Source organism: Crocodylus siamensis, chromosome 4, assembly GCF_052110815.1.
Source record: "Crocodylus siamensis isolate JL-2025a chromosome 4, ASM5211081v1, whole genome shotgun sequence".
NCBI classification, from domain to species: Eukaryota; Metazoa; Chordata; order Crocodylia; family Crocodylidae; genus Crocodylus; species Crocodylus siamensis.
In genome coordinates, this window is record NC_143398.1 from 140,270,950 (window position 1) to 140,284,577 (window position 13,628).

Below are 13,628 nucleotides of genomic sequence, written 5' to 3' on the forward strand. Positions count from 1 at the left end.
AGTTTTCTAGGTACCACAGTCCATATCCAGGATGGTACCCTATAAAGCACTATATACAGAAAATCCACAGACCACTGTAACTATGCCCATAAGATCAGCAATCATCCCAAACACACCAAAAAAGCTGTTATCTACAGCCAGGACCTCAGATATCACTGCATCTGCTCTGAGAACACTTGTGATGCACACCCGACCAGTCTAAAATCTTCCTCCATAAAACAAGGACACCTCAACAAAGAGATAGCCCATACATTTGAGAGAGCTATCCAGATACCCCACAGTAATCTGCTATAATACAAAAAGAAAACCCCCTGCAACCACCCCGGTCACCTCCACCCCACACTGAAACCAATCAGAAGAATCACCAGACATCTACAGCCATACTCAACAAAGGTCAGACCTTGAGAGAAATATTCCCAGTCTCTCTGCTCCTGGCTTTCAGACAGCACCCAGCCCTGCCCAACTTATCATGAGAAGCAAACTCTCCACTGTCCAACAGACATCAAGTGGAATGCAGCCTTGCCTTGGCAAGACATGCTTAACTTGTCAGCACATCTCCACTGCCATTACCCCCCACTCCACACACGGCAGATAAAAATTCCATCAGGATCCATGGTTTCTATACAAGCTTTTCCCAAAATGTGATAAGCCTGATCTAATGCACCGAGTGCTCTCTTGGTAATATGAGTGAAATTAAACAACTACACACCAGAATGAACTGTCACAGAAAACAGAGGGCAGTCACATAGATCATTAGAAATACATGTCTCACAGAATAACTCCCTCTCTGACTTCACAGACAGATTTCACTTGAGCAGGTAGACAATCTAAAAGGTGAATTTAAGAACAAAAATTCATAAGCTTGCTGGACACAGAATCAAGGACTCTAAAAACTGATATCAGGTTTATGGGATTTATATAATTTATCCACCTCCTGCAATTTTACCACACAAGGAAGGTGAGATTGACCCTCCTCCCTTTTGATAGGCCTTGATCTTCCAGCAATTGGCATCTTTTCTTCTTTTGTGTCTGCTGCCCCTGAGCATTTCTCAGCCCATCCCCTCTGCTGTGTTTCACTACACTGTGCCTGGCTTGCTGTGATCCAAGACCTGGTAAAGAATGTCTTGCATTTGAAAGCTTATTTAACTTTATTTAAGCTACATAGTTGGTCCAATAAAGTTGATCACCCTAAGACAGGGGTGGGCAAAATACAGCCTATGGGCCAGATCCAGCCTGCCAAGGGATTTTATCCTGCCTGTGGTGGGTCCCTTGGCCCTGCCCAGCATAGGTGCATGGGACAGTTCAGGCTGTGGCATATGCAGTGGGCCCCACCACCCCCAGGCACACAGTGGGGTGGGGTTCGTATGATAGCTGGACTCTGCTTTCTGGAACCCCCAGCTCCTTCTGGCTGCCACTGTCAATGTCACTGCTACCGCCAGACCCAGCCCTACTGCCTGGGCACCCTGGCCTGTCCATCTCGCACCCACTGCTGGGGGTGGTAGACAGAGCAGGCAGGCAGGATCTCAATGGAGACTGGCCTGGGACCCACATGGACAGGGCACACCTGACTGGGTGGATGGGATAGGGCCACAGGAGGATGGGGAGTGGCATCTGGGAACAGGGCAGGGATCTTAGGGCAGTGACTGCGGAGCTGGGGCCTGGGGCAGGCACAATCTGCTGCCAGCACATCACTGTGATGGATACTGGTTCTATGGGCAAGGATGTGCTGGGAGTGGATCATGGCTCTGCCCTGGGCCCTGGCCCCATGTTCCCAGCCCTGGCTACCCATCCTGCTCTCAGATACCACTCCCCACCCACCCATGGCCCCATCCCATCCACCTGGCCCAGCACGCCCTGGCCACAAGGTTCCTGCCCCTAGGCCAGGATCACTGGGTGGTGACAGCTTGAGGCCAGGCCCCCAGGCAGAGCCACTTAGGGAGATCTGGCAAACTGTTGCAGCATAGGGGGCTGGGTGCTGACCCAGCCTGCAAAAGCTCACCATAACTCCCTATATGGCATCTCCAGTCCAAATAACTGCTTACCCCTGCCTTAAGAAATTTCTGCCTGACTCACTGAATAAAATTTTAGCTTGCTAAACTCTAGGTGGTGTTATTGGTTCATATCTTGCACACAATTGAAAAAAACCCAACATTTTTTTCTTTCCTCAACTTCAGGAACTCATTAAGGCAAGAAACCAGTGCTTTTGAACATGGTTTATTTGGTTTCTGCTGCAGTCCCACAATCTACACCTTGCCGTCTACGCTACTGCGGTAAGAAAATTCACATAATTCAACAGAGATATCCCATGTACTGTACAATTTTTATACAGTGGAGTCGCATCTTACGCAGGGGTTAGGTTCTAAAGTCAGCGTGTAAGGTGAAAATTGCGTATAGTCAAAATTACCCTTGAAAATCCCTTAAGTCACCCTTCCCGCCGGGTTTGGTGCCGAGCAGCCGCCACAGGGCCTGTACAAGGCATGCAGTGCAACAGCTGCACCTACTACGGGGCAGCGGGGGACAACCTACCGCTGCTGCTCCGTATGTCCTTCCCGCTGTTGCACGTCTTCCACACGCACTCCTTGCCCCTCTTGTCCTCCACTGCCTCATCCTGCCAGAGCAGCCAGCTGACCATGAACAAGCTGCCGCCCCCCAGCCATGCTGGCGTGTGCAGGCAGTACTACGCAGCGCTGCACTATGCGCCGTGCCCTGGCTGGCACCCGGCGGCCAGCCCCAGCAGCCGAGCGCATATAGTTGAATTTGCATAAGTTAACTGCACATATGATGCGACTCCACTGTAATGCAAAAACACAATTTATTTTCCATAAGAAAGGAAGATTTCTGGAAGAAAGTTCTCAGAAAAGGTAAAGAAGCCAACCTGCCCTTGCCCCCCCCAAAAAAACCCAACCCAAAACCAACAACCCCAACAAAACTAACCAACCAAACAGAAACCCTACCTAAACAAGATGAACTAAGGATGTGCAAAACCAAAAATATAAGCTAGCAATTGACTATGAGTCCATTTGATCTACAATGCCATATCTAACTAAACTGGATCAATCTGCATATCTAGCATTTCAACTGTTTTTTTAATTGAAGAATCATAATTTCCTCATAAAGTCTGTTGCTGGCACATCTACTCTTTAGTGGTGATCTGCGGACCAAAATAGGTGTATCTATAATCTGTAAACTAGGTTGGAATCCTAAAGCAAGGAAAATAAGCCGTGCAAGTCTATATAACTATACTACAAAATATAAAATGGGTATAGATCTAAAGAATACATAATTACTTTTTGGTTTTAACAATACATGTATTTTGTAGAACATACCTGTATATATAACCACATCAGTATTTCTTAATAAGCTTGAAGACAATCTGTTTTCCAAGGCCTTTGTGGATCTTTTATGACTGAAAAAAACCAAGTCCAAAATGATCTTCCAGGGAAGGAAATTCTTTCAGAAGGTTTGAAAACAGTTTATTCTTTTTTTTCTCCTCCATCTTTAGTTTCCTTCAGCATTTCTTGCCAGTTCTTCTCCATCTCTTCTTTGCAGTTCAGGAAGGCATCTTCGAGTCGTCTCATCGAGCTGGCCAAATCTGGGTTTGTACGCATTACCACCATGTCATAAGCCATCCAGGTTGCCTGCACTGCAACAAGTATTAGGAAGCTAGCAACATTAGGATGGATGCCAGCAACATTAAGATAGAAAAGAAGCAATGGATGATTCAGGGAAGCATAATGGGAAATAATGCTTCCCAGTTCTGAACAGCACACTCAGCTCAACACTTGCCAGTAATCCTCTATCAACAAATCAGTCAAATCAGTATACATATCAACAAATCAGTATACATATTCCTTATCAATCCCACAATAACAATTCAATGTGCACAGCTTGAATACTCTCAGGCAATCCATGTTAATCAAGTAGTGAGTACAATCTTACAGTAATAAGCAGTCCCACATCTGTCACTAATACTACAGTTAACCAAAGCAAACTGTCCATTACCTTAAGGGCAGTCATACCATAGTAAGCAATTCATACACACCAGTGCTATTCAGCATGTCAACAAAACCTTATAGGTACAAACCATCTCAAAATATTTTAGAATATTGTCCCTAAGACAAAGCCAAATAAAAGCAAAGGGAGAAATAAATCAGGAGGCAGCTACAAAGCAGACAAGATTTTAAGTCAACATTTACAGTAAGATGGACTGTCAATGAAAGAGAAGGTTGTTAACATGGCAAACGTTGGAAAGAAGACTTTTGCATGAACAGTGGCAGTAGGAGAGAGGAAGCTGGTGCTAGATGAAGTGAGAGGGATGTAGACAAGACAGTGAGAAGTTGCAGCAAATTCACAGAAAGTTTTAAAAACAAGTCAGCTGCAAAATGGATTCTGAAATAAATATCTAACAAAGCTAGGCTAATAATTCTTGACAAGTTTTCTGTTTGCAAATTATCCACAAAGATTGTGATTTTCTCAAATTCATGCATTATTTAAAATGGGTTAAAGAATAACTTAATGTGTAGTTTAGGTTAATTAATTCTTCCTCTGCGCATTATTTGTCATCAGCGGTGATGCGAGACTGAGACTAGGAAACTGCCAGTCTAGATAAACCTCAGAAACAGATTTCTGATGCAAACACATTTACAAATTTGGAATGCAACCTTCACAAATATTATTCACATAAATTTAAGTCTGAAACTTTTAAAATTCACTTTAAATTGCTGATTCTGCAAACATCCTTTCTAGTAAGTTCATTCATTGGAATATCTACAGAAATGAAAACAGCGGATGCAAACATCCACCAAGCAAATCTGATAATAAATGCAAGAACATATTGTGAAAAATTGTTCAGTATTTCTTTAGCTCTAGTAGTCAAAAGAATTTGACAAGGGAGTGAGGATGAAATGATTATGTTTTCTGTGGGTATGAGAAAATAAGAGCATTCTGTTTTAAAAATGAAAATTCTGTATGTAATTTAGGGAGGTTTTATAGTAACTAACAAAACAATATATGCAGTCTTATGTTCAATAACAGGACAGTCCTGATAACAAATCAGAATTTCCAAACTTATACAGTAATGACTTTATTAATATACCTGTACGGTACTCATATATGATTATAGTTTCATGGTTTGTAGGGTCGGAAGGGACCTGAGTAGATCATCTAGTCCGACCCTTGTCATGGCAGGAATACAATTATGTATTGTATTATACAATTATGTATAATACAATTATACAGTTATGAAACATGTACATGCAATTAGGATGGAAAAACACATCCCAGTAAGCAATTATACTTCTGTTTGAGGAACCCTGTATAACTCTAAATGGTTACTTCATACTGGCTTGGCAAAGTTCCTAATGAGCTCAGCCTTAGATTTCTTAGCAAAATATAGAAGCCATCTGATTACCCAGTTTGAAACCATTTGTGCTATATTAACATAAAGTTTTATGTCATAAGAGATGCAAACATTGAGTTTGATCCCCGAATGGGAGGGAGGACTCTGTTCACTGTTTGCTATTCTGTGCCTGATAAGCAATTTAAACAACTAGCATTTCCCAGATCAAGACAGCCATAGGAGAGCATCTTATCTGTGATGAAGCTTAAAAGCTTTAGATTAAACAGTCTGAAGAGGCAGCAATAGGAATATCTTTGTATGAATGCAAAGAAAGGGATCACAAAAATAGTGGAAAAATCTAGCTAGATTCCTGCTCTAAAACGCATACAAAATTTAGATTAAAATCACAGATAAGCCTTTTTTCCCAGTTGGATAATCAGTATTTGTCATTTTCCCAGAAGCACATCCACTGTTTTCCAAAGCTGAGTCTCATTTTTTAAAATATTCTGATAATGTTTTTATCTCTGTAAATTCCTTTGTATCATCTCTGTTCTCACTAGTAGCTCTTTTCAATTTAACATCATCTGCAAATTTCATTTTTGAGCCATTTATGCCTTCCAGATTACTTATGAAGATAGTGCACAATGTGCACAGCTTGAATACTCTCAGGCAATCCATGTTAATCAAGTAGTGAGTACAATCTTACAGTAATAAGCAGTCCCACATCTGTCACTAATACTACAGTTAACCAAAGCAAACTGTCCATAAATGCCTGTCGTTCTAGGCATTTATAATACACACATCACTAAACTCCACATATCTGAGTATTCCAGATATTTGAGATAGTGCTGGTCTCCACCAACCAGATTCAATTTAAGCTAACATGGTCATTAGTGGACCTCATTCCATCTCCATTTAAATTTCTACTATACGAAGTTTAGAGATCTCTGAATTACCTTATTATTATGTATGCGTACTTGTGTAATGTTTTCATCTTCTAGTAGCAAACTCTATATCCTCCTAAGAAAACCAACCACACCTGATAGTTTCTCCATTTCTTCCAGCAGTTTTTCTAAGTCCCTGTTCAGGTCCTCCAGCATCTTTACCATATTATCGCAGTTTCTTTCTTGAGGTTCATATTTGGCCATCTACAAGAAAAACCAGAGCATACTACTTTGTCCCAATGTGAGGTGTGTGGGAAAATAATACCTTTTTCATGTTTATGGGAAAACTTTAAAAAATGTATCCCTAAAAAGAGCTGTCAAACTAAGTAGACTACATTAGAAATTAAATATAGTACAGTAATTTAGGGCTCAGGCTGAGTAGATGCAGAGGTTTTTTTGGGTTGTATTGCCTTTTCACTTTGAAATCAATACAAGTTGTGGGCACTAACGTTAACTGTCTGCAGGATCAAGTCCATGCTTAGTGAACATTAAAGTTCACTTTACCAGATCATACCACTAAGAGATACTACCTAAGTGTTTGCTTTACTGGATCAAATTCCTTACTCACCTATTCTTGCCATGGCCAACTAATAATTCTTCATATAAGAATTCTTCTCTAGCAAACAATTCTAGTGACATATTTCATATTTGTTTGATGAAAGGTATCTTTATACCACATTCAGGCACTTGTCTAAGTGACCTGATTTTTAGAGGTGCTCAACAGTTCATTAACCACCGCTGAAGTTGTGGGAGTTGAGCTCCTCTCAATATTGGGCTACTTAATTACACAACAAGGTAACAAGCACAGAAGTTTAATATATTAATGCTAGTCAATTAGTTTGATTTCCTGCTGTGAAAGGTACAAGGGGAGAATTCAAAAACTATTAATAGTACCTAGTCCTCATTGTAAAGGTATTTTTTTTTTAAACTTCTCAGTTAGATTTATTGGGCACATTTTTCTGGCTTTTATTTTTAATAAGTCCTGAAAACAGAATAGTAAATTTTTATCACTTAATTGAAAGCATTTTAAAAGGACTGGTTGTTGAGCTAAAGCCAAGACCTAACAGTAACACACACTTACCCTGAATTTCATGAGACAGGAGGGGTGCTGAAAGATGCTTGAACTCAAACCCCTCCTCCTATGTAAGACAAGGTTGTCTGGGTAAATGTGATATCTAGGGGTGCACCGATAGAGATTTTGAGGGCTGATACCAATAGCCAATTTTTAAGGAGGCATATTAGCTGATACTGACCTGATTTCTTATACAGCTGTGTCCAGCTGGTAAGGCTGTTGAGGTGGAAGGGGAGGGGAGAGGGAAGGGATGTGCGGGTGGGGGGAGATCAATGCTCCCTGCAGTGAGGGATGGAGTGGGGCAGGGGCAGGGGCAGATGCTGGCCAGCTGGGCGGCACAGGGTGCAGGATGAAGCCGTGGCTTGTCTGGAGGGGGTGGGGTGGGGTGGGGTGGCAGCTGCAGCCTGCCCACCCCATGCAGATCTGGGGGCACACTGCTGTGCCCCGGCTGGACAGCACCTGTCCCACTCCCTCCCTCACCGTGGGGGGTGTTGATCTCAATATCAAACCGATGGATCTGTGGACTGCTAATGATATCTTTTATTAGACCAACTCAGGAGTTAGAAAAATTGTTCTTTGCAAGCTGTGGGTACAAACACTCTTGTTCAGGTGCAGAGCGAGCCTGTTGATGTACTGAAGAAGGGTGCTTGTGCCCAGAAGCTGGCAAAGAACAATTTTTCCAACTCTTGAGTTGATCTAATAAAAGATACCACATTCCCCCAAACAACGTTGTATGCCTACGTCCTTAGACCAACACAGCTACAATCAACAGCCCTGCTCCTAAGTAAGCCCCTTTTCTTGCATCACAACGTTTCATCAAGCTTGTATTAATACATAGAGGTCCAAGATATGCTAGTTCTCTGCTGGTGAGATAAACACTTTCTACAGATACAGAGCCTTCATCTCCGGGCTGGCAACATCACTCCACCTCTGCCCAGCTAAGTTGGGCTTCTGCAGCCACCTGGCAAGTAACTGAAGGTTCACAAAGACACTCAGCCACCTGCCCCAGTCTGTTCAACAGCAGCCGGTGACCTTGCAAAAAGCAGCTGTGTGTAGACACTGCCTGAACCATACACCATTTCCAGGGCATGAAAAGATGGTAGGTAGGTGCTAGGGTTCCAGCCCCTGGTGCTTGTGCACTATGCTGCTGCCACAAGATTGTGATGGCAGCAGTGCTGGGGACATAATTATCTGTCCACAGACAGGCATGCATATTGTATCGATTTGCTTCTACCTCCTCAGAGGGAGGGAGGACAAATCCTGGGAGGGTACTCTCTGCCACTCCCAACCTGCTTTTGTCCCTCATTTTGACCCTTCAACGTCTCTTTACCCTAGGAGAGCTCCCTTTACCTGCTCCCCCAAATCCCTCACACCACCCCTCCTATTTGGGAATCCCCTCTCCAGCTCCCACCAGACCCTTCTCACTACGCAGGGGATCACTGACCCTAAACACCTTCCCTCCTCCACCTGAGGGGATCCCTTGAGCCCCCTCTCCGGGTGTGGTCCCTTTCAGGCAGCGCCCTTCCAACGGCCGCCAACGCCTCCCCTCCCCCTTCCCCGCCAAAACCAACAGTGCCGTGCCCGGCCCCACCCCCGGCTCTGTGATGTGCCTGTCAGCTCGAGAACACGGAAACGAGACAAAAAGCGAGCGGGCGGAGACGGCACCCACAACGATTGCCGCCCCTTTCCCTCGGTCCCGCCTTGCAAGTCCCCCATAAATCCCACGTAGCACGGGTGGCGGGACCCGAGGCGTTAGGTCGGGCGGGCGGCGCGAAAGGGGAGGAGAGGCATTGCCGGGACGTCGCCGTGGCGGAAGCTCATAGGCTGTATCCTCAGTGTCGCACTCGGCCTCCCCAGTGCCCCGACACGGGGTGCTCAGCAGATCGAGCCCGGTTTTGGCAGATGCTGCTGTGCTCCCAGTGACACCTGGGAACATCCCTGCTGCAACCGCCGGGGAAGGAAACAGCCCCTGGGAACAAAGCGCCAATTCATCCCGCCGCAGGGACGTGGCGAGCGTGTGTGTGTGTGGGGGGGGGCGTTAAAGCAACACAGGCTCAGATGCATCGGATTCCCTCTGATCCGAGGCTCCCCGGCCCCGCTGGAGGCTGAAGGAGGCAGCCTGCCCGTGGGTCCACAGCCCTTGAGTTTCCCCGCTGCAAATCCAGGGGCCTTGGACCCCCCTGGCCCGCTGTATGTCTCTCGGGCAGACTCTCGGCAGAGCATTCCCTGAAGTGACCCTCAAGGACCTGCAAAGAGCCATTATTTGTGTTTCCAGGGATAAGTGACAGCGTTGTGGTAATGCTTTGGCTGCAGGCAGCATAGGAATAGGAAGGAGATACACACTTATTAAAATAGGGTAGGTGTCTCTTGTCCTCTGCACAAAGTGCGTCAGAATTTAGAACGTAAGAAATGTCACTTACTGGGTCAGACCATAAGTCCCATTTTGCCCAATCCCATTTTGTCAGAGAATCATAGAAAACAAGGGTTGGAAGGGACCTCAGGAGGTCACATCTAGTCCAAACTCCTGCTCAGAGCAAGACCATCCCCAACTAGATCATCCCAACCAAGGCTTTGTGTAGCCAGGTCTTAAAAACTGGCAAGGATGGAGAGTCCACCACCTCTCTGAGTAACCTATTCCAGTGTTTTACTAACCTCCAAATGAGAAAATTCTTCCTAATATCTAACCTAAACTTCCCTTGCTGCAACTTGAGACCATTGCTCCTTGTTCTGTCATTTGCCACCACTGAGAACAGTCTAGCTCCATCCTCTTTCAACCCCCCCTTCAGGTAGTTGAAAGCTGCTATTAAATCCCCTCTCAGTCTTTTATATTGACTAAATAAGCTCAGTTCCCTGAGCCTCTCCTCAGAAGTCATGTGTCCCAGCCCCATGACTGTTTTCATTGCCCTTCACTGGACTCTTTCCAACATGTCCACATCCTTTCTGTAGTGTGGGCCCAAAACTGAACACTGTACTCCATATGTGGCCTCATCAGTGCTGAATAGAGGGGAATAATCACTTCCCCTGACCTCCTGGCAACACCTACCAATGCAGCCCAGGATGCCATTAGCTTTCTTGGCAACAAGGGCACACTGCTGGCTCATATTCAGTTCGTGTCCACTGTAACCCCCAGATCCTATCTGCAGAGCTGTTGCTTAGCCAGTCAGCCCCCAGCCTGTACTGCTGCATGGGATTGTTCTGTCCTAAATCCAGGACTTTGCACTTGTCCTTATTGACCTTCATGGGATTTCTTTTCGTCCAATCCTCCAGTGTGTTTAGGTCTCTCTGCATCCTAACCCTCCCCGCCCCAGCATGTCTACTCCCCTGAGCTTTGTTCAACTGCAGACTTGCTGAGGGTGCAATCCATCCCATCTTCCAGATTGTTGGCATTCCACTTGATACCACGTCCCAACTAGAGACATTGAGCCATTGATTTACTACCCTTTGATCCCAAAGATCCAGGCAGTTTTCTATCCACTTTACAGTCCATTCATTCAACCTGTACTTCCTTAGCTAGCCTGTGAGAATGTTGTGGGAGACTATCAAAAGCCTTGCTAAAGTCTTGTCACACAGTGGTAGAGAGTGAATGCTGAAAAGGAGTCTAAATAAGTCATGACCAGGATTTTTTCCCTGCTGTTCGTCTCTTATTTGCAGCCTCCAGCATTTAAGGTCTAGGAAGATCAAATTTAGAGGCTATATCCCTAACTCTTATGCCTCAGTGTGCTTTATTATTCAGGGCCTCTTGTGTGTTACTGTACTCTGAAGGGCATCCCATAATATATGGGCACAATGAGGTCTTCAGACATGTTCAAACTTACTTGTTTTTTTGAAGGCTGTGGAGTGTTGATGCTTCATACAAGATGGAAGAGACACAAGCAGGTTTTGGTTTTCACAACACTGCACCTGTGCTAGTGGGATAATGATAAAATAAATAAAAGGTGAAACTACTGGGTCAGAATGAATGATCTATCATTTATTTTAAGAGAATTTAATGGTACCAAGAAGTGTAGATTGGCTGGTGTGGAGACTTCCCTGTTCATCCCCAGAATCAGTACCATGCAGTCAGTAATAAATAATAACCAAGCCTGTGCACAATCCATATACCATTCACTAATCAACTATAAAATACCTGGTCCTTTCTCATACAGTTTTCTGCATCTGATCATCTGTTTTAGTGAAGGGATAATATGCCTTGGTCTTGTCTGTGGATCTCATTCAGTTTATTAAGCTCCTAGGGTGTCCCTGTTAAACATTAGCACCGCAGTAGGGTTCCTAGTTGGCAGGCTTAATGAGAGGCCACTAATTAAAGATGCAAAGCATTTCACTACCTGTTCTTGAGTAGCCCATCCGGGCCACAGATAGGGCAAATTAGGTGTGATGCCTGTGGGAGTGTCTACCAATGTTAGAGGTATCTTTCACTATCACTGTCTGTGTTGAACTAAAATGTTAGGGGATTTGAGTCCTCAAGAGCTTTCAGTCAGATATCTTTCACAAGCATTACATCTACTTTTAAACGCTGGCACAGATGTTGGCTTCTTCCACACAGGGATCAAATTAAAAAATGAAATAATATTCTGGGAGATGACTAGATTTTGATTTTCACTTCTGCCCCATGACAATGATGTAAAAGATATGAAGAGGGAGGTGGGTAACGTTCTCTCTTCGGGTAGCATGAAGGTTCTTATCTAGTTCTATATTGGCAGTTCCCATCAATGCTCGTTCACTTGCTTCTTTTGCAAACATTTGGGTTTGGGAATGATTCCATTTTTGCAACGTGGGGAGTTGTCTATTGAGACCTGCACTACAAAACTGGAACTCTTGTCAGTAGTGTCAGAGGAGCCTGGGACAGAACTGACTGCAGTAGTTGAATTACATTTTGGCAGGGATGGTTTGTATTTGTGTGTGTGTGGCTTGTACTACTGCTGTCCTGAAGATAAAGAATTTGAGGTAAACAGGATGTCCTTCCACTACCTCTCACTAGTACTAAAAATATTTTCTTTATTGCAAAACCCCCCCACCAAAACTAAATATTTGAATAATGTTGTGTTTTCTTCATGGGTGGGCATAGAGGGAATATAAAGTTTTCTTCTAGCAGAAAAAAATAGTTTTTACAAGAGGAAATCTTGAAAGTGATTGAACCAAGCAGAAGGGCAGGTGAAGGGAGTGGATTAGGGAGGAGGACCATATCCTGACAGCTGAACTATGAACCTTGCAAATATCTCCTCCAACCAGTATGACTGGGAGAGCAAAAGGAAAAGATTTCAAAGAGGAAATCAACAGCAATAGCAGCTGCTCAAAAAGCACCTTGTATATCAACTTCTTGACTTATCCACCATTCTTCCTGGTTTGGAATCAAAAATTGGGAAGGTGAAAGAAAGCGGTAGATGAAGAGGATGTGAAAGCAACTGGGCTCTCTCAGAAGCAGGAACCTAAAACAAAATCTTTCTTTGGGGAACTACCCTTGGGAGTCACCTCACAGCCTCTGCACTGCTTTCAGCAAGGTTTTAAATAGGTAATGTACTTTTGCAAAACACCCACCCTCTGTATCAACTTTAAACAGAGAATAGGTGTGTGGTAAATTCCCTGCAGTTGCTATAGAGAAAATATTGCTCAGGTTCAACTCGCCAGCCCATGCACCAATGTTAATAGGAAACTCATTCTGCGGTCTGCAGTTACATTGACCTCTGTAACTGAGGTAAAGCCTTAACTTAGATAAGGGTTCTCAGATTCTCCATGAGCAAGAGTCCTTATCATAAAAACCATTTTCACTGGTAGTAATTTGCCCTTTACTGCCAGGCTCAGAAGCAATGGAGGAACTAGAAAGCCAACCTCGCTGTTCCCTGCTTCTCACAGGTGGGATCTTCAATGGGACAGTGAGGCACAGAGTACACAGTTAATAGCTATCCTGTTTTTCTTCTTTTCACAGGTCTGTCCAGACTTTTACTAACACTAAAATCTACTGAACAGAAAATCATAAGCACAGCACCAGCGTATTTATAGGCTGTTTCTGCTCCAAAGGCAAGTTGCCTCAAAAATGCTGTTTCTGCTCCAAGCAGCCTGCTGGGCTCAAGCCATCATCTATATCTCCTCCGAGCCACCTGCAGCAGATTATTGACTTGGACATGAACTGGGTGTTTCAGCAGCAGGTCATGTGGTGTTTCCTGTTGCACTATAACTGCTACCCTGTTTTACCTAAATGCTGAGCAAATAATCTTGCACACCCATGCAAAACTAGTGATCAGGACTATGAAACTTTTATGTAAGGGTTGAAGGCAGC

General features: G+C 44.2%; 1 protein-coding gene across 1 annotated transcript; it reads right to left on the bottom strand.

The window, feature by feature from the left end:
* Window positions 1-3,403: 3,403 nt before the first annotated feature.
* On the bottom strand, window positions 3,404-6,486 carry SYCE3 (synaptonemal complex central element protein 3). The gene is made up of 2 exons (XM_090041138.1): window positions 6,378-6,486; window positions 3,404-3,643 (listed from the first exon to the last, which is right to left on the bottom strand). The coding sequence occupies exons 1-2, from the start codon at window positions 6,484-6,486 to the stop codon at window positions 3,474-3,476; spliced, it is 279 nt and encodes a 92-aa protein (XP_089897264.1). The 3' UTR covers window positions 3,404-3,473.
* Between the last annotated feature and the right edge of the window lie 7,142 nt (window positions 6,487-13,628).

What these genes read in the sequence shown, in the direction of transcription:
- SYCE3 (XM_090041138.1), bottom strand. Translation starts at nt 6,486, where the DNA reads ATGGCCAAATATGAACCTCAAGAAAGAAACTGCGATAATATGGTAAAG. An exon ending in AGAAATGGAGAAACTATCAG is followed by an intron (nt 3,644 to 6,377) that starts GTGTGGTTGGTT and finishes TACTTGTTGCAG; the next exon opens with TGCAGGCAACCTGGATGGCT.